This window comes from Chaetodon auriga, chromosome 13, assembly GCF_051107435.1.
Source record: "Chaetodon auriga isolate fChaAug3 chromosome 13, fChaAug3.hap1, whole genome shotgun sequence".
Lineage (NCBI taxonomy): Eukaryota > Metazoa > Chordata > Actinopteri > Chaetodontiformes > Chaetodontidae > Chaetodon > Chaetodon auriga.
Window position 1 is genome coordinate 11727638 of NC_135086.1, and position 20290 is coordinate 11747927.

Sequence of the window (20290 nt, forward strand, 5' to 3'; positions counted from 1 at the left end):
CTATAATACTAATCTACCCACATTACACAACACTGGGTACTATATGTGCGCACTGCTATTACACACTTATTTTCTTTCCTTAAGTTTCTCTATTTATCTATATTCATTCTGTCCTTCTGTCCTGCTTTGTACTTAATTCATTAATACTGCATCTGTGGAACAAAAATCTACTACTGCTACAGTAGTAGTACAAATATATATCTTAAATACTACAATACTTCCATCAGCTTTCCATGAGCTCAATTACCATTGTGTGAAAATCTTATTATAATTCTAAATTAAATTTTGAAATCAGGACTTTTACTTTCATTTTTAATTTCTACTTTTATGTTAGCAAAGGATCTGACTGCTTCTTCCTCTGCTGTTACTTTCGAAAGCGTCTACTGGCTCTAAAATTGTCCTATAATGAATAAATCAACACATTAAATGCAACAAACTCAACATTTTAATGCACATAAATTGAGGGAAAGGCATAAAAATCTACTTCATAGAGCCCCTGTAAGTTTAATCATTTCTAATTTGCCTGAGGGGGGCCGGGGGGTCGCAAAGGTTGCTCTTTCCCACAGCACTCAAAGTACCACAATGCAACACAGAAAAATATCATCTCCTTAGCTACGGCTTTGGGAGCTACGCCCCAGAAGAAGAAGAAGAAGAAGAAGAAGTAGGAGAAGAAGAAGAAGAAGAAGTGGGAGGCTTGCCCCTGAAAGCGCTCATTGTCGAGAGGGATGAGAGTGTGTGCAGCCGCGGTGTGTGTGTGTGAAAGAGAGTGTGTGTGGAGCCCCCTCCCCTCCTTAAACTAGCTGGTCAGCAGCGGAGGGATTAGTGAAGCCAGCTCCACTCACCAACTCACAGACAAGGAGGTGGGGGGGATTGCAACAAGCGTGAATCATGCTCGTCGTCATTACTACCGACTGGGAGTGGAGCCGAAATTGTGCAAGATACGGATAACAGCGAGGAGAGGGTCCGTGCGGATCGAGTCAAGTTTCCAGCTCCCCTCATTCTGCCGTGAAAATGCCTCACCGGGGGCTCCGCCGCCGCCGCTGCCGCTCCTGCTGCCGCTGCTCGGACCCGTCGCGTTATGCCGCCTCCCTCACATGCGCTTAATGTGGAAGAAGTGACCAGGAGGAGACCTGCGAAGGAGCCGACGGAGCAAAAAACCTAAGAGGATATTTTCCCCTTTTTTTCGGCGCGTGGAGACTTTTCCTCAAGAAGTGGACGAGAGAGGAGGAGGAGGAGGAGGAGAAGGAGGAGGAGGAGGGGGTGAAAAGTTGTACTTGTTGGTCAAAGAGGAACCATGGGGAACGCAGGGAGCATGGACCAGCACACTGATTTCAGAGGACACAACATGCCTCTGAAACTGCCCATGCCCGAGCCAGGTGAACTGGAGGAAAGGTTCGCAACCGTGTTGGTAAGAGCGAGAATAAAATCGTTTCCATCTGTCTGTCTCTTTGTTCCCTCCATGCGTCAGTGTCCTGGGACGTGGACAGCTGTGTGTGTGTGAGTGTGTGAGTGTGTGTGTGTGTGTAGGTTGGACCTCTGTTCATCCAGCACGCCTGTCCTTTGTTGTTCAGAAAAAGCACCATTCTGACTAAAAGAGCACAGATATACCAGAGATTTGCATCTGTTGCACTGCTTGATTGAGTCCTTTAACCCTTAAAAAAGTTGTGATGAAGTTCTTGACTCCAGCAGCCGCTTAAATCTTTTTTTGACTCAACAAGTTTCTCATTTAAGTGTCCCGATCTGAAAACACACACCAGCTTTTCATCCAACTGTTGAACTCCATCGAACATCACATTCAGGCTCGCGCCTTGACTCCAAATAGGAGATAATAAATGTTTACTGCGGCCTGCGGTACGTCCAGCCTCGGTGCTTCTGTAAATTTCCAAGTGTAGTCACATGAGACACCTGCAGTCATAACATGGCAAATGATTGGTTTTATGGCAGCCTTCCCCCCCCCCTCAACTTTATGAGTCCAGACGCTGGCTCACTACTGAAGCGCCCAGCATGCCAGGCCCCGTCAAACATCTGTCACATCATAAAGTGTCGGCGACGTCTGTCAACAATTATGTTACCTGGGAGTGAACGCTGAACATTCCTGGTGTAGTTGAGAGATCTTACAGCGCTTAAAGGGGATCTGATGTCGGATGGACCCTTAATGGAGACCTAAACTAAGAGAAAAAGTGTTTTTATTGACGGTGTGCTCAAATCCTTCCATCACCAGTACGTTGACTGGTTTGTGGGAGTGTAGCTGTAAGAAGGACGGAGCTTTGCCTCTGAAGCATTGTTCAGCACCTTCTCTTGTGCTCCAAAGCATCGTTATATAGGCCACGATAAACTTTTTGCTGATCAGGAGAATTTCCGGTACACAGCTCCCCCAGTCCGTGAATAAAGGCCTAAACAGAAGAACAGTGGAGTGATGGTGAAATCTGAGAGCTGGCAAAATGTGGGTCAAACGTGATTGTCGCCCGGCCAACTGCTCTCACAAACATTAGCCGCCCTGCAGAAGGAGTTCGACTTCGGGTTCTTACTGCTGCGTCACTGTAAACGTGTGATTAAGACGAGGACAAAGGGTTAAGTTTTCTACCTTTTTGCTGCGGGTTTGTGCTGCCGAGCTTTGCTTTTGTTAATGTTGGTGGCCTGTAAGCCCATTACAGAAAGTGGATCAAGTTGAGGCGGAAGCGTGTGTGTGTGTGTCACGGTGTCGTGTTGTGATTGCTGCTTGTCAGACGCTGATGAATCCCATTCAGCAGACTTTGGGGCAGAGAGGTTTTGACGTCACACCACAGAGGGATTTGAGCCTTCTTCTTAATCACCTCCTGCCTCCAGTTTCTGAAGGTTTCCCCTCTTGCATGTGGGCCTGTAAGCACTCTGAGCAGTAAATGCCCGAGGTGAGAGAATGATGAGGTAGGTTTGGTTTAAAGCTACCTGTCTGACTGGAGGATTTCGTGGGGCTGGCTGTCAGAAAAGCTGATCCTCATAGCATGTGAGGAACTCCCCCACTCCCTCCCTTCCTCCTCCCTGCTGCCAGCATGATGCCTCAGCTCTTGGCGGGATGGAGGACCTCCAGCATCAGAAGAATTTAATGCTGTAATCACGACGTTTAGTCTTATTTACCGCTGTTTAAACCCTAATGTGCCTCAGCCGTGCCCGATGGCAGTTGGCTCCATTGATTGCCGAAGCGAGTGGTACTGTGTGACTCTGGTGACCTCACTTCGCTGTGAATGGCAGACGATGAGGATGATACCTCAGCAAGCCTCTCGGCCTTCTCTGTATCCCAGTGGTTTCCAGCACTGGTGAACGTTAAACATTACAACATTAAACAACATTAAAGTGTTCTTGGCTGCTGGTCAATGGCCCTTTCACCTACTCGTTAATCATTTCTGATATTGTTTGCAATACTAATCGTGCTTTACTCTGCCACATTAACACCCGCAGTCTTTTGATTGCCCTGTAATTTCGTAAAATATAAGTAACAGATTTGCCTTTAATGCTTGCCGCACGTGCGTTTTGGACTTGACGCAATACAGACTCTGTAAAACTTCTCAACCTGGGCGTGGACCAGCAGCAGCAGGACTGTTTACCTGCCACTCCTAATATGTTTGATCATCAGGCCGGTCCTGGATCACAGTAGGGAGGGGGTTGGATTAAAGGATTGTGCAGCGTGTGACCACATTCAGCCACTCACCTCGCCAAACCCTTGAATTTCTTATCAAGGACGTACAGTATTTGAATTTGGGTCCATGCTGCGTGATGTGAAAAGCCTCCTTTCAGACGTTAGCTCATGACCTCCATCATCTGAGCTGACCGCAGTTGTGTATAACCACACATATAAAATAAGGCCATTCCTACAGTAAGAGCTGTGTGTAGATCTTCAGCTGTGCAAGTTATTTGACTCTGATATCGGCCTCTGCTGTACAAGAGTTTGTTGCCATTAATATGCGTTGTTCCTGTTTAGATTTTGATACAGAGCCCAGTACTCCCAGTGCAGTGTTTAATTTAAAGTTAGGTTTGACTGTATAAAGGTTGTGTAAGTTCATAAAGTGTCTACTTAGCCTGCGTATGGTGAACATTTCCAAATTATGCAAACTTAAAATAACAGTTTTAACCGACTTCTGCTCATTCAAAGTTAAATTTTAACACACCTTGCTTGCTTAAGATAAGGCTGCGTCTGGCATCATACAAGCATTTGGCATCAATATTTTAACTCTGTGACTTTTTACCAGTCACACACAGCAATGTGTGTGATTCTAGTGCTGCTCTCCAGAAAAAAGTCGGGGTTCACTGCCGGCTGAGTCTGCACTTTCTCCTAAATGAAACGCTCCCATTGAGGTCTGTGTCTGGAGAATCCCCAGAGCCAAGGGCTGATCTTTGAAATAGGCTAATTGTAATGCAAGGCCTCTGCCCTGATAAGAGTGGCTGATTCATGTTTGACCTTGGCCTGTGAGGTGTCGTTTAAACCCAAATATTCACTGGTTAAAGTAATAATGGGAGGTAGATTTCCATGCTGCTGGATTTTCTCCCGTGTTTACCAGTTTGCTTTCTGTTTGAGTCCGCCTCTTTGCTTTGCATGTCTTATGAATATTACTGTGATGCAGTGTTTTGAGGGTTTTCCCGTACAGCTCGATGATGGCTCTGTAGTTACTCTGTGAAGCATGTTTTCAAGCCTTCACCTCTCCTTTGGTTGCCATAGTCTTGGTGAGAGAAGTCTGCAAGAAGAAGATGGGTCGCTTATGATGGTAAGCCAGTATCAGGGCAGCCCGCTTGCACAGCACAGCACTGATATCCCCGTGAATACACTTTATGCCTGATCATATCAACATCCTGGCAGATCAGTTTGCTCTGCGCTCATTGCCTCAGCGATCCAACATTGTTAGCTGTCCATTAGAGGGTATAAGCAAAGCTTCAAAGTGGCAAGTTTGTCTCTCGGTCTGTAAGTGCACACTGGCTGAAAGCATGTGAAAAGACTGTAATCAATCTCTGTGAGTCACATGTACAGCATGAGCCGGTCTATATGCTTCAAGCTGAACCACAGGAAAATGACTCTGTGCAACAGGAATTCAGTCTGCTCCTCTGCCTCAGCCAACCACACAGTTGACATCAAATTAGACTGTACCCACATCCAGGATGCCGTCCACTTCAATCTGATCACCGTAGCGTTCGCTGAATATCACGGCTGCTGTCAGGGAGGCAGAGACGTTTACAGCTATTGCTTGTTTAAATGCCATATGGGGGACTGTAGGCTTAGCCGCCGTTGGGGCTGCTCCTCTCGATCGTCTGCCCAGATTACATCTAAGCTGCTTTGTTTAAAGGCTGCTGAAGCACCCCGAGCTGCTGTTATTTGTGCTGTGAGGCCCTGCATCTGAAATCTACTCCGCAGATTAATCACTTGAGTAGCCTTCGTGCTCAACTGAAGTGTAATTTGTCACATTGACAGGTCCAAGCTTTCTGCACTTTCATCCTGAAGACCTCCCCATAGGTACTCAGCTGGAAACCCAGACTGAAGGTGTATTTAACGCTGCACCAGTCAATGTTTTTACATGAACAATGGGTCAAATGAGTGTAATGTGAAAGGTGGCACTTTTAGTGATGAATTCAGAGGATTGTCACCGACTCCCCCCATCCTACAGAGGGTTTTAATGTCTTTCAGCTTATCGTTTTGGTTTTTACGGCCCACAACGTGAACATCTAGCAACTGAACAGATGTTTTTCAGAGGAGCAGGAAGAGACCAAAGCAGAGCGACAGGAGAGTGAACACTGGGTTTTGTCAGATGGTGAGAAACTTGACTCCAGTGAATGCAAACGTTGCCTTCTGTCTGCTTGCTGTGTAAACACTCAGCTGTTTGCTAACATAACAGAAGCCATAGCGACTTAATTCAGCCGTAGTGTATCAAAGGTGTGGGTGATGTTCAGCTGCTGAAGTTGTAGCCTCTGACTAGAGGTGGGCTTTAGGACCCTAAAGTAATATCACAATACGCTCTGCTGAGCCAGTGAACTTTGTCTGCTTGGTCTACAACTTTCCTCAACCAGGTGCTTCTGCTTGAGGTGGTGAAATAAGTCTGCTGTGAAACACCTCCACACTCCTGTAGTCGCTCCCCTTTTTGGAACTAACTCCTCCACCGCGGAGCAGGCAGCAGTGCTTGTTATTGCTGTGTGTAACGGCACGATGTGGTTATGTCAACAATGATATTATTTTTTTATCGTCTGATGATTATAGCAGTAGAGATGTGAATGATACGGCACATGCCTCTACAGACGACGAGTAATGCTCCTTTAAGCGTTTCCTTTGTCATTATTTTCAACATGATTGTTGTGGAAAAGATGTTTTTTCTTTAATGTTTGTTGCATCTGCATGTATATTCTTATTCAGACACATTGGTGTGAATTAAAGAGAAGCCAGTAGAGTTTCACAGACCTGAACGTCTGTATCTGGAGGCTTGTGGTGGTCCAATACCAAGACACTTTATATTGCCACCCAATTGTATATGAATGAAAAAACTAAAAAGAAAAAAGTTTATTCTGAAAGACGGTTTGACTTTCAGAGTTTTTGACAGACTGTTAGCTTGTGCGAGCGCAGTTATCCCTCCATCTCCTACATGGCCATACAGGACCCAGGAAATGACTCAGCGAACCCTCCTAGTTTTTCCATGTTGACTCTTCTTCATTAAAAGCCAGAACAATGGGTATTGTCTGAGGAGCAGAGGGTGAACACTGGCTGAATCCCGTGCAGCAGGCCCGGGGAACAGAGCCGCTCTTTATTCTGTGGAGAGCCCACGACGGAGCCTGGCACTGGACCCAGACCCGGCAGGCTGCGAAAGGCCACAGCACATACCCAAATATGCGTGTGTGCGTACATGCTTGTGTATGGCCATGTGTGCCTCCGCTGTGTCGGAGCCCCAGGACGCTCACCCGCCAATTAGCTGTAACAGAGCCGAGCATGAAATGCTTGGGGAGCGATGAGATCCGGCAGCCAGCGTCGCCGGCCTTCGCTGCCTCTCAGAAGGGATGCGAGGTGCTGCGGTGTTGAACGATAATGTGCTGCTCAAAATCCCCGAAGCGGAGCCTGGGGGCATCTTGCCCGGCTGGCAGAGGGTCCGCTGATTATGTGGGAACAGGTCTCTTGGCTGTGTGCAGGCACCGCTGAGTTGAAACCACTGGGGCTTCAATCAGTATTGTACTTCTCAGTTCAGTTTTGACATCTGCACATTCGGGGGTGGTGTGGTTTTCTGCACTGCGGCGTGGGTGGCAGAGAGTACGTCGAGTATCGACCAAATGCTGCAAAACCTTTCAGAGGTTTCAGTATGATCATACCTAATGATGACGGTCCTTGACCCCTGTTTGGGTGCTGGATTAATTGTCTCAGGAGTCTGGCTCGGCGGAGCGACCCTCTACATAAAAGCGAGAGCAGCTGAGCTTTTGTTTGCTGTTTTGAACCAAAGAGAAACTTTCCCCGGCAGATTTTTCACATCACTCACGAGGAAGGGTTCAGTTTTGGACGCAGCCTCGCTCTTGGCCGCGGTCGTCTTTGCTGTAGGTCTTCCTGCGTCAAGAACAGGAAGATGTAGCTTGGAAAAGGCCAGCCCGGTCCTTTTCATGTTGGTCACAGCCAGCTGCCAGTGTTGTCCAACAGGACCGGTCCAAGGGCCACACAGAAGAACAGGAGCGTCGCTGCCGTGTGGAGAAGTGCATTATGGTCGAGGGTCTGTCCGGGCTCCAAGGTGGCAGCTGCGCTTTAAAGCTGAGGTTTCTGAGCCAAAGTGCGGCAAGAGTGGGCGCGTTGTTATGAAGTGTTGAGAAGTGTTTATGGTGTCGAGCTTTTTATCAGGAAACGCGTCCAGAAAAGCCTTCAGCAGTCAGTGTCACTGTGACAAATGAGCGGCGTGTTGTGACTTCAGGGTCGGTGATATTATTGTTATTATTCTCTCTTTTAGGGGCCTTGAGCTTTACTGAGTGTGTTTACTGTTTGATTTTCGGCTGAATCATCATAATGGTTTCATCTGTTGGCTCCGTCGTGTCACTTTTTGGAGCTCAATAATGTCGATCTGTGGGGCTCTTATACAGACCAGGATTCACCATCTGTCAGCTGACATTTTGGAGTTGTTAGTACACGTTATCCATGTTTTTGGACTTTTTATAATATCTACACTCTGTCCTTCCCTCCAAATGTAAATCATCCTCACTTTGTACTGTAAGACTTTGGCTGTTGAAAAGGCTCAGCTGCTGACTTTAAAGCAGCTTCGCTTCTTTTTAGGCTTTTCGTGCTCAGTCTTTTTTTATTCTTGGGACATATGCTCCCTTTGAAGCTGCCAGTGTCAAAAAAGGCAGGTTTTGTCGGGTAACGACTCGCCGGAACGAACATCTGCAGAGCCAAATGAGAGGGCCTGTTGCATTTGAATGTGCTTCAGTGCTCTTTGCTGGAGTTTGATATAGGCCCCATCACAGCTCCAGACAATGCAGCAGTCTGTTGTTTCAGGCTGTAGTGGACAGAAGATGTGCCTCTCACACTGGACCCCCCACATGAAACCAAAGCAGTGTGGAATGCTCATGGGTTCGGGTTTAGATTAAGTAATTCAGCTTTTTCCAGTAAAGCTCAAAAGCCGAAGCAGTGATAAAATGTGCTGCTGAAATGAGTTTATTGTTTGAAGATTCATGGCTTTATTCCTTTCTTTCTCCTCTTTCATCAGACAGGCATTTGGTTAAAAACCCATTTTGAATAATTCTCTCTCAGAATACAGCAGATCACTGAACTCATTATCACAGGGTCACTGGGGCGAAAGCAAAGGTGAGCAGATCACTTTTAATGAAAAGCCTGTAATGACTGGCTCATGATTCATAATGCAGAACAGATGAGTGCATGTATCTGGTTCTTATAGCAGTGAGTGAACAGGATCAGTCACTCAAAGGTTTTCGCTTTGCCAAGTTTGACAGTGAAGACACAAATTGGATTTGGGCCAATCATAATTTCTCAGTGGGTCGGGCACTTTGTCCCTGTGTGGCTGACTGGATTGCTTCTTGCTGCTATGTTTTCTGCGTTTTCTTCATTGACAGTGAGGCAGTGATGTGATCAGCGCTGATGTGTTTTCATTTATTTTCATGTATTATTAAGCTCCCATTAAGCTTTTCTTCATTGGATGATACAGGAGCACATCTCTGTGTTGGGAAGCTGCAGCTCAGAGTGCACTCATCTCATCTCATTAGAGGAAGGGACTGTGCAGCTCTTAGTGATGAACTCTCCAGTGCTGGAGAGATGATGCTTTCAGATGTCAGAGAAATCACAGTGATGGGATTACTGGGTTAAAGTTTACTATAGTGTGTTTGGGCTTTTTAATTCATCCATTTAGTTCAGGCAGAGGTATTAGCGGCTCGTAGCAGAACCATCCCAGACGCTGAGATTAAGCAAAGAAACCAAGCCTGTTATGCAAGATCTGAGTCAGTAAGGTGTCAAAGCTTCTAACTATGAAACGATAGAATATAATGCATCTCCAAACACCAGTCAAGCCTGCCACAGTTTCCATATCAGCAAATACAAACTGAAACTGAAAACTGGATTTATTAAATAAGCAAAAGGTGACCGTGTTAAAAATGTGAACAAAATGCAACTTAAAGCAATTAACTAATTTCTACATCACAACTTTGCAGATGAGTGTGTGGTTGTATATGTTGGGATGTTGTAGTTAGCAGAAAACAGATTAAAAGCTCTAAAAGATTATATACTTAGCAGCATCACGAAATTAGTCGGCCCCCTTTTTGTGAGCTCCTAAACTTCCTGTTCATCCCACTGCCACCTACTGAAATGAAGTTCATTACTGTCGAAGTAACCCAAACTTTATCTGGAGGTGTTATTCTTAAACCTTATATAACACATTTCAAGTAAACCAGTGATTTCATTCTCTAACCCACTGCACTGTTGGTTTGTCTCACAGATAAACAACGTTTCTGATTCGTATTCTTTGCTCGCTTCAACATGGACTCCACCTCAGTCCAGACACTTTCGCAACCTCGCAACATCTGGCCTGGCTGGAACTGCTCTGTGTTCGTGTATCACTTGTTTTATTTGGACAACTTCCCGTTGCTCCAAATCATCTCCATAATGTTTGCGGTATTTGGGTAACGTCCAGCGTGAAGGCCACTCTGTATCAAGATTTTACCCACCATATAAACATTGCACCACCCTTTTTGCAGTGTACTTTATGTTTGCCCACAACACCGCCAAGTGTCTTCCCTTCCCTCAAGATATTGAACAAAAGCGGAAACGGAGAAGCTTGGCTTTAAACTCAGATTTTCAGATTTTGCAGAGGAAGTTAGATGTGATTCCATTCGCTTGCAGCTGCTGTAGTCTGTCACAGTTAATTTCACTGCGTCATTGATCATACACAGTATGGCGTTGCATGTCTGTGGTAACGCTCACTGAATGCACTTTCATAAAGCAGTCTGGTGGCAGTCGGGATGATGTGGAGATGATTTCATCAATGAGGTGGTAGCCTTCGTGGAATAGCTGGTGCGGACTGATGAACTGCTGACACACAGTAATATCATCGCACTGAAGTAAATGAAAGAAAGTTCACTGGAATGTGCTCGTAAGGAGGCTGTTGCAAACCTGGCTCAGGATTTGCAACATGAATAAAAGATGGAAAATATATCCATTTAACTAAGCATAACAACTGATAGCAAACTGCGGGAATGTTCAGCATCAGTGGTGTAATGTGTGCGTGGATGAGTCGAGCGTGGGTGGTAGAGTTACAGGGAAATGACTGAAGACAACCTAAAGTGAAAGCTGTGTGGAAGCGTCCTGGCTGCTCAGCAACAAACAATAAACAATTCCAAGGAGCCCCTTGGCATCCTTTGGCCACTCCCTCTTGAGGTGCAGCCAACCGTCTCTGATCAGCATCTAAACACCAGCACTCCTTAAAGACAGGGAGCTGGAGGGAGATAGAGAGAGGTAGATGGGAGAGAGGGTTACAGACAGGCTGTCGTAACCCCTCCCACAAAGATGAGGGCCCAAAGGGTTCCTCAACCGCAATCAAAAAATGATGTCATTCAAAAAATATAAGGACATTTCAATAACCTCACTCTGTATTTGCCCTTCAAACCACCCACTTCATATACACAGCCTGAGCAACTTTAGTACGTAGAAGAAGAAGAAGAGAGGAGCAGGGGCTGTGGTCAGTATAAACTACAAGGGGCTTACCTCCACCTCCCACCGAGAGCGCAAAATGTTTCAAGGCCCAGATAAGAGACAGGACTTCTGTCTCCTCAGTGGAGTAATTCGACTGGTCAGAGTTGAATTTCTTGGAAAAGAAACTGACCGGGTGGTCAGTATCATCCATTCCAGTCTGCAAGAGTGCAGCTACCAAACTTGCAACAAAAAAGAGAGAATCACACTAATGAAAAATGGAAAAGCCATTTATTTATTAAGCTCATTGTGAAATATGTTGGCCATCAGTAGTGTAAGGTGTGGGTGGTAGAATAAGGGGAAATTAACCAAAAGCAACCTAATCTAAAGTGAAAGCCGTACTCAAGGCATCCTGGCTGCTCAGCGATGCCGAGGCAACTTCTCGGAGCCCGTTGGTATCCTTTGGCCACTCCCTTTTCAGGTGCAGCCAACCAGCTCTGACCAACCTCCGAACACTGGCGCTCCTGGAAGACCGACAACTGCGGAGAGCCAGAGAGACGTAGATAGGAGAGAGAGTTGCAGAGAGGGTGGAAATGAGAGGCCGGGCTCAAACATTTGAACTCACCATTCCAGTGAACAGCTTCACAAACACAAACACTACTGTCTCGATGGAGGAGGCTGCTGAGCCGGAGCAGGGGGTCCTGGGGATTACAAAGATAATCTGGGGACAGACGGGGGACACCTGTGCCCTCAAAGAATGCCAAGGATTACACATCCATGCTGCGCTAATGAGGGGGGGGGGGGACAGCTCGGTTTGGATAGCGCACGCCTCGGGGCTGTCCTCCTCCTTTCTCCCTCATGTAGGCTGTTATCGCTGACAGCCTCCTCCGTGAATATGTCACGTTTAGACTGTTATGTGTTTGAGCTGCAGGGCTCCTCCACTTCCACGCAGGGCAAGTGAGAAGAGAAATAGCTGGAGCATAATGCAGTTGTGCAGTTTGTCATGTATTTGTATACCTGGGGAGGTGTTTTCCAACTCTGAGAGTAGCCTGCGGCGCTAACCTCATTATGACAGTGTAAATGCCTTGAAAACACAAAACACTCCCGTGACTGATGAAGCAAGTATTGAGAGAGAACAGTACAGCATCCAGTCATTTCCAGAGTATTGAGCAATTTGCGAATATTTGTTATGACTAATCGTCAATAACTGTTGCAGTCAGAGGTTTACTTGTTGTGGCATGTCACACGATGTCTGTAATGCTCATTTGGAAAGACAGCGAGCGGTTTTAAAGGCCAGTAATGAATTAGAGGTCGGAACATTGCGATGAATGATGCAAACTGGGTGTTCACAACAGAAAGAGATGCGATCGGTTTGGGTCATTTGATTTTTTTTGCCTTGTGTTGTATTCTGAGAGCGGGAAAACAAGCCTTGATGATGTGGATCAAATACTGCTGGGTCTGCCTGAAAGGAGGTCTTTCTGATTGTGTCGCATTAGCAGGAAAAAAGGTAGAGATGGTCGAGAGAGGAGAGCATGGGCATGTCTCAGGTCCCCGGGGACAAATCAATCCCTGGAAGAAATGTGAGAGGAGGCTGGGTGGATGAGAGGCGCTGCAGTGCACACTTTTGTCAGTATAGTGCATACATTAGAGGAAGTTAACAGGGTGAAGCGAGGGCTTGTTTCCAATCACTTAACTGCTTTCAAGAAATGATTTTCCAGCCACGGTAGCTTGGTTTTTAGATTGTGTGTTGGAAGAAGAAGGCTGTCTAAGGGGGCACTTCACCTCCAGTTTTTGGCTTTGCTTTATGTTTTTTGCTGCCCAGCTGTTCCAGTTGTATCTGGTTCATTTGATGAGTGTCCTCCAGTCAGAGAATTCCTCAAGAGTAAAGTGGTGAGGTGAAAGCCAGGATGTGGAAGTTAACTCATGTACTGCTTTTGTATGGTAGTTTTTTTTTAATGTGGATTGCAGAACAGTCCACTTTCCCTTCCCGTTCCACAGTTTCATCCCTGGTGGTCGATTATCAAAATAGTTGGTATTAATTTTCTTTCAAGCGACTAATTGATCAATTGACTAATTGTTGCAGCTCTCCTATGGTTCTCTGATGGTACACAGGAACAGAGAACACAATGGACAGGCCATGAATGAACTGACATATTTGTAATGAAAGAAGAAGACGTTTAGTCGACTGAGGGCTGACATTATTAACAAACTTTCAGATTTCCTTCCAATACGTGCACACGCTGTCTGCAAGAAGAGAAAAAGATTGTCGACGAGCCCGTGGTCTTGACACTCGCTGCCATTCAAATGGCTTCTTCTCGGTTTTGTTAGCATAGTTTACATCTTTTCACAGCAACCACAAATAAAGCAGGCCCTTCACGTGGGCCGGGTGTTTGCTTTGGGAGCCAGCTGTGCTGCCTCCGCAGACCTCCTGGAAGGTAGTGGGCTGGTTGGTGGGCTTTGAGCCAGCTGTCTATTTTTACTCTTTTTATGACTCAAGCACACTAATGAGAGGATACATGGACGCTAACAAGTCCAACAGTAACATTAGATTGACATCAGGAGCAAACACACATCCTTGACCGATCAGGTATGGCCTTCTGTGGCTGCACCGTGATGCGCTGAGGTGTGATGTTTGCACTGTTTTCCAGGCTCTGTGATTGTAATAAACCACTTGCATCAGCATGCTTTTGCTCCCTTTTCAGCTCCTGAGCAACATGAGAACCATTGTTTTGGAGTTTTGTTCCGCAGGTTCACTTTCCTCAGATACATAATGAAGACTAAGCAGATTCGCTGTCTGATCTGCTCTCTCAGGGCTGTATTTTAGCTGCAGCGCTCAAAGAAAAGACAGTGTGACAGTGGGCAGTTTGTGTGGTGTAAGTAGTCACTGCTATTCAGGCTTGACTGTACGTAGAAATGTTAAATGTAGCATGAGTGGTGCTTTTCGTGTAATTGTGACTCCTCTTACAGCACGGCACTGCGCACATTTTGCCGAGTTAAAGATTCCCTTTTTTCTTCTCTTTCTATTTCAGCAAGCCTCATTTTAAACTGCAGATTTTTTGCCTACAGCCAAGTTTGCAGCAATAACATAATGTGGCTTTTAATCCCCAAAAAAGTTAAGGTTTATTATCCGCGCCTTTAAGATATACAGCACTTTCTTCACTTGGTGTCCCTACTTGATTTGTGTTGCTCTCCTTTACTCAGCAAGATTTTTGCACACTAAACCAAAAAGAATACGACAGCATTAATTATCTGCTGATAATCCACTGTTCAGATACCCCTATGTGTGGGCCTGTAGCCTGGGGCGTTCAAGATGGACAATGAACCAAATTTATTGATTACCATATATAATAGTAGACTTATTGACTTAAGGTCTGGCATCAATATCGTTATTCAGAGCAAATGTATCAGGATATACATCTGTCTCTAGTGACACAGGATTCAAATTTGAGCTAAAAATCACAGCTTTAGTCTTTTCCAGTGTTTGCGAAGGAATTCACTCTCTCACAGTACAGATGTGGGACAGCTGCGCTGGAGATGAAATGTCAGTTTGGCAGCGTGAAGTCAGGCTAGAGATGTCGAAGTGTTGAAACCCCCACATTTCACAGAGCGGGGCCGGCCATCCAGCACAGTTAATTCCACGATTTCCCCTCTTGTCGTCGTCATTTTGTCGCCGTCTGGATGGAGTTTCTCAAGCTTTGTCATCGTTTCTAACTATGTTGTCGCTGCCTGGCACGTGTTTCTACTCGATGCTTCTTACATGTTCAGCTTCATCACATTCCTCGTGCGTGATACGTCTCCTCCTTCCTCAAAACACTCAAGTTACTCACATTGCACTCGGTTTTTTTGCTTTTAGGACAGAAAATCTCAACATGACAGCTAGCATGATGATGGCAGGTAGCTGCTGTAGTTATCATGTGATTTATTGCTTGTTTGCACTGTAACTGTATATTTGCATTTACATTTATCTCTTGTTTGTGAGATTATAAGGATATGTGTCTCATATTAAATGTAGTGTTCTTGGCTTGCATCAGACTGACACTGATCCTCACTGTTGGCTCCACTTACTGTGGTCGAACCATGAGATAATTCTGGACATTACACAATTTGTCTGTGTCTGTCAAATGGGTCAAACCTGCCATAATCCTGCTGACAAGATTGCAGTGATACTTTAATTACTATGGGATCTCCTAGTGAGTGAAATTTAGGTGTGTTCACATTCGTCAGGGTGGCCCGCCATCAGCTGTTGGTAAAAAGCTGCCACACCGTTCTCAGCATCACCCCATTAATGCCACACTCACACACAAATTGTGTGCTTGTAGACACAGGGTAACCTGACCCCGGCGAGCTGAGTGCCTGTCACAGCTCATTAGCATTGGGATGAGATGAAGGCTGGAAGTGGTTCTTTGCTTTAGTTGGAGCGTCACCAAGCAGGAAGCCCACAGCGACTCAGCGAACCACCCAGCCAGTCTGCAGGAGCACGGCACCTACATCAAGCACCTACATCATTACCACAGACCCATTTGTTTCCAGACCAACAGGTCTCCAGTATCCAACCATAACAAGACAGACGTCTCGAAATAACTTAATGATTTTACACTCGTTTAATAGGAGCTTGCCATCCAAAAATTGTAAAAGTCTGTTTTTACTTTGGTGTGTAATACAGTGGGACTGTTAGTGGCTTTCTGTCATTTAATGTGACCGTCTACTCTGGTGTCAAGTTGTGTTTTAATCTGTTTAGGGAAGGAAAGTGGGTACTAACTCTGGTTAGCAGCCAGACTGAGTCAAAAAAGCCCCTCCGACTCACAATTCCCTGCAGTCAGCACAGCCGCGATCAGCCGGCTCGCAGCATCTGCTGAATACTAATGCGATGTCCTGATCGCTCCTGTAGAGGAGGCTGAACAGGCTACAACCTGTGTTTGTACTAAGTAAGACTTAACGGTGGTGCTTCAAATTGAATTTGATGCAAGAAATCAATTGGATGCTTCGTCGAAGGCAAATTGTGCTCTTACATCAGGATTTAAATTCATCTCGCAGGTTTATTGGCCCACCTGTGGAGGAATCAGTCGAGCTTCATCAGTGTCTATTCACAAAGGCAAACAGATTAAACTACTATCCAACAGAACATAATATAATGAACATAAGGAAATAAATAAAGTCACCACACTGATTAGCTTTTTATCCCATAAGCTTCTCTTATTCTGTTGTTAGCCGTTAAATCGTTTGTATAAATCTGTTGTTGTTTGCCTTTACAATAGTTCCTCCTCTCATTAGCAGTTAGCAAGATGTTTACAAGCAGCTCTGCATTGATTCTCTTTTTCAAATGCACTCTTTTAATATTAAAATGGACGCTTGAATAAATCAATAGCCGAGCCAATCTGTAATGTACAGTATAAAATATAAAGTACTTTTTAAGCTCCAAAGCAAGCAGGAGATCAGACCACTCCATCAGTGTCTGATGCTTCCCTTGTATTACTCGCTCCTGGAGACAGACTGGACCCCAGGATGTCCCTCATCCATCTTCCTCTCACCCCCCCCCCGTGAGGACAAAGCGGAGGCTGGCCGCTGAACACACACTGATAGATGATCCAGCCCATCGAGTGAGGGCGAAAAAGCTGAGCGGTTCATGACGGCCACACTTTCCCCTGTTTCTGTCCTCAGCAGTGGAAAACAGTCTCACTAATGTTTCATATCTATTCGGACTGAAAGCTGCAGATGAGCCACTTTTGATGTCGCATTGGTTTGACAGCTGTTGCCTTCAGCGGCTGCGGTTCGAGGAGCACACACTTAGAACGCTGTTTTCACATGTTTAATATATATTTTGTGTTTGAACTCAGCTCCAGCTGGGTTCATTTCTCTGCTGACACACTCGCTGCTCCTTCGGTGCTCTTCATACTGTAGGTGGTACAATTACATGCTGCTTAATTGTTCCAACCTTGTCTAACCCACAGGGGCGTCGTGGGGTGACTCAAGCTTGTGTTTAAGTTTTAGACAGCTGCAGAGCTGCAGAGGTGTTCGTGCATGAAGGAAAGTAGAGAAAGCAGGATGAAGAAAGGAGTTGTGTAACAGTTGTCGGATGATTGGGGCTTGTTTTCAGACATGCTGTCAACCAACACATGGGTCAGATTAGCCTTGTCCTGAAAAGCACACACTTCTCAAGAAATCATGAGCATCATAAACCAGGAGTGTCTTGTTTTAGGAGAAAAGGATATTCAGAGCACCATCACTTTGACTCCCTCACACTCTCATCCGCTCACATCGTCTCAGGATGTCTGGTCAGCTGATCGGTGCTGACGCAGTTCAGTATGTCAGTATCAAGCTCGGGCGCCTGCTTCTCAAATTCAAAGCGTTGACTCCAACAACAGACTTTAAAAGTTTCCCCTCTCTGCCTCAGTGACACAACCTAAGTCTCATTAAAGAGACACCTCCTTTTCCCAGGTGTCTTGTGAGACTCCTCCGCAGCATTTCACAGTAGCAGATATTTTGGGCTGCTCTCATTAGTGAGTTTTCAGTCGGCCATATATTTACTAACTGTTCTGTAAGAAAGGGAACATTTTTTAGGGAAGATGTTTTAACCAGGGGGGAGTTGGGGTGGTTATTGTCAGGGAAAGTGGATGGCGGTTGTTTTGTCCTCCCTCGACAGCTGCTCCGAAGGTGACACTTCATTTTGTGATGTCTTCTGTTGCCTTATTTATAGTTGCACTTTTGCACATTCTTGCTCCGGAGAAGAAGGGAACCTGTTGATTTATGTGACCTTGTGACCTTTCCCTAGCAGCACCATCGCACCAGATTTTGGCTACCATAACCTATTTGTCGTCATTACAGTGTTGAGAGTGAAGATAATGGTGATAATGAGTTTTGAAAGCTGTAGATGATGCGTAATGCTGCTGAAAAAGGCATCACAGACCGTTTCCCTCCTGTGTGTGAGCTTCAGTGTTTTTGGTTAATCTGGGATGTCTGTTTTTACTGGACTCATGTGACTGATTCTCCACATCCAAATAACCTTGAGCTTTCTTTCTCTTGCAGAACTCGATGAATCTTCCTCCAGACAAAGCGCGGCTGTTGCGGCAGTATGACAACGAGAAGAAGTGGGAACTCATCTGTGATCAGGTGGGCATCAGTCACTCACCTGTATGAGATGCGCCATGGATGCATAATTACCAGACTTATAAGGAAGAAATTGCTGGAATGAATTAAGCTTAGGTACACAGTTGTGTGGCTGTAAAATCAGTCAACTTCCTTTACAGTTTGACAAAGTAAACCAAGTGATTCTGGTCTAATCCTGGAGGAGGTCTGTCCCACACACAGCACCAACGCTCCAGTGACCCGCCTTTATCCTGTAAGCCTTTCTCGGTCTTTACACTCTGCCCCGGCTTCTCTCGTCAAGTGGGTTAAGTGGCGCAGCAGGGCGCACACATCAGTTAGCCAGTTAAAAAACTCGGCCTGTTATTGGCGTCGGGCTGCATGTAGGAAATAACAGAGGGTGCACGTTGTGCAGTGAGCTGTGGTCTGAGTGCTCCACTCAGCAACCTCCATGCCAGAGAGTTTTTCTGCCTCCCTGAGCAGAAGATGAAAAACAGAGACAAGATCAAGACCACCACCCACTCGAACTGTATTGATAGCCACTGACCCCGAAGGTAACGGTGCCAGAGAGAGTTCACCCGGCCGCTCACGAGCAGCCAGAGACCCTCTTTCAGTTTGGAGAGGGCTGCCTGTTCCTCTGTCAGACCTGAAGTGAAAATAGTTGTTTCCCTGTTACTGTCAGTGAAGCTGATTCCAATAACTTGTGGTTTTGATGACAGGTGTCTTGTTTCATGATACCACTCACTTACTGAAGAAAAAAATGCAAATAAATGTCCTCTGTCTACGTGTTACCCATGTTTAAAATGACTGGGATACTGCAGTTGTGAGGTTTCTTAACTATATAGCATTTTAAATCCTTTGCTGGACGATTAATTACCAAAAAGTTGATGTTTGTGGTAGAAGACGGCCATTTTTTTTCCATCATTCTAACAATCAGGCATCAAAGAATATTGCTAGACTAGTCATCCAATGTCTTTATTCCTCTCTTGTTTTCCCACCAAGCCTATACCCTTGACAGCACAGGCAGCTCTGGGAGTAAAGTATTTTCTGTGTCACAGCTACAGTGAATCTCTTTATGTAACCATGGCAACAGTGATGGAGGGAATCAGGGAAGCGGAGATGACAGGTACATCCCCTTTGAAGAACAGGCCCCGCAAACACCACCAGAGGTTGAAATATTAAACATTTTTCGGGCAATTATGAGGATTTATGAAATATGGAGGAAGCTCTTGATGTGAACACAAGGTTAAAACATCCAGAGTGTAAAGAAAGGGATATGATGAACTCATCACTGTAGAGACTTCGTGGCAATCCTGTGGATTTTTCCAACCAACATGAACTTAATATGAATAGGTCTTTATGCATAGCGTGCTCCACATTTATTGTTTTCCCTTCTTCTCTGCTCAGTGAGTAAGCGTACAAACTCTATACCTGCCACAGAGCACGCTGGGACCTGTTTATATGTTCTCCTCAATGCCAGACGTGTGTTCTCTATAATAGTCTCTTGCTGCACGTATTTACTGCCTTCCATTCTTCACATTTCTTTGCATGCAACTCTTCCCTGACGCCACAGTCGTCTTTCCTGTTTTTGTGAGACAGACACACTCTGACAGTGATGAATGCATAGCTGCTGATAATACCCAGCCCAGAAATGTGATCCAATCTCAGTGTGTGTATGCAGAGGGCGGCACGATGATGGTACCCTCACTGTGTGATCCAATACAATAGCCTTGTAACAAATGCTACCTTTGAAGCTGATAACCTAATTTGTTTACACTGTCAGAGAGGTGTTGAATCTCTTCTGTGGTCACTAGAAGCTGTAGTTTGTGTTGTTTGCTGTGTTGGATTCCATGTTATTATAGTTCTGTTAGTTTTGCCATCCCCTGGATTTAGGATATGAACAAAATGACAAACACCTCACAAATAAATGGACTTTTTCTCGACTGGATGTCAGCAACTAGTCCACAACAATTGTCTTTAAATGACAAAAGGCATTCTGGGAAATCAAGGAGAATCTGTAACTCACGTAGAAGAACACAGGGCAGGATTTTCATTCACCCCTGCAGAGATCCAGGGCTTAGTTTCCAGTCATGCAACTTT

The 20290-nt window shown here is 45.4% G+C and overlaps 1 protein-coding gene across 11 annotated transcripts in view; it reads left to right on the forward strand.

Annotated features, from left to right (window-relative positions):
* The first annotated feature begins 1113 nt into the window (after positions 1-1113).
* The window catches only part of fmnl2a (formin-like 2a), a 50125-nt gene continuing 30948 nt past the window's right edge, over positions 1114-20290 (forward strand). For 10 of the 11 annotated variants that reach the window (XM_076746195.1, XM_076746201.1, XM_076746194.1 and 7 more), the window contains exons 1-2: positions 1158-1408; positions 18134-18217. In XM_076746195.1, the coding sequence (XP_076602310.1) occupies positions 1295-1408; positions 18134-18217 (198 nt within the window). In that variant the 5' untranslated portion in view covers positions 1158-1294. Of the gene's footprint in view, positions 1409-18133; positions 18218-20290 lie in introns of all 11 variants that reach the window. The other variant, XM_076746199.1, reaches the window with a different exon arrangement.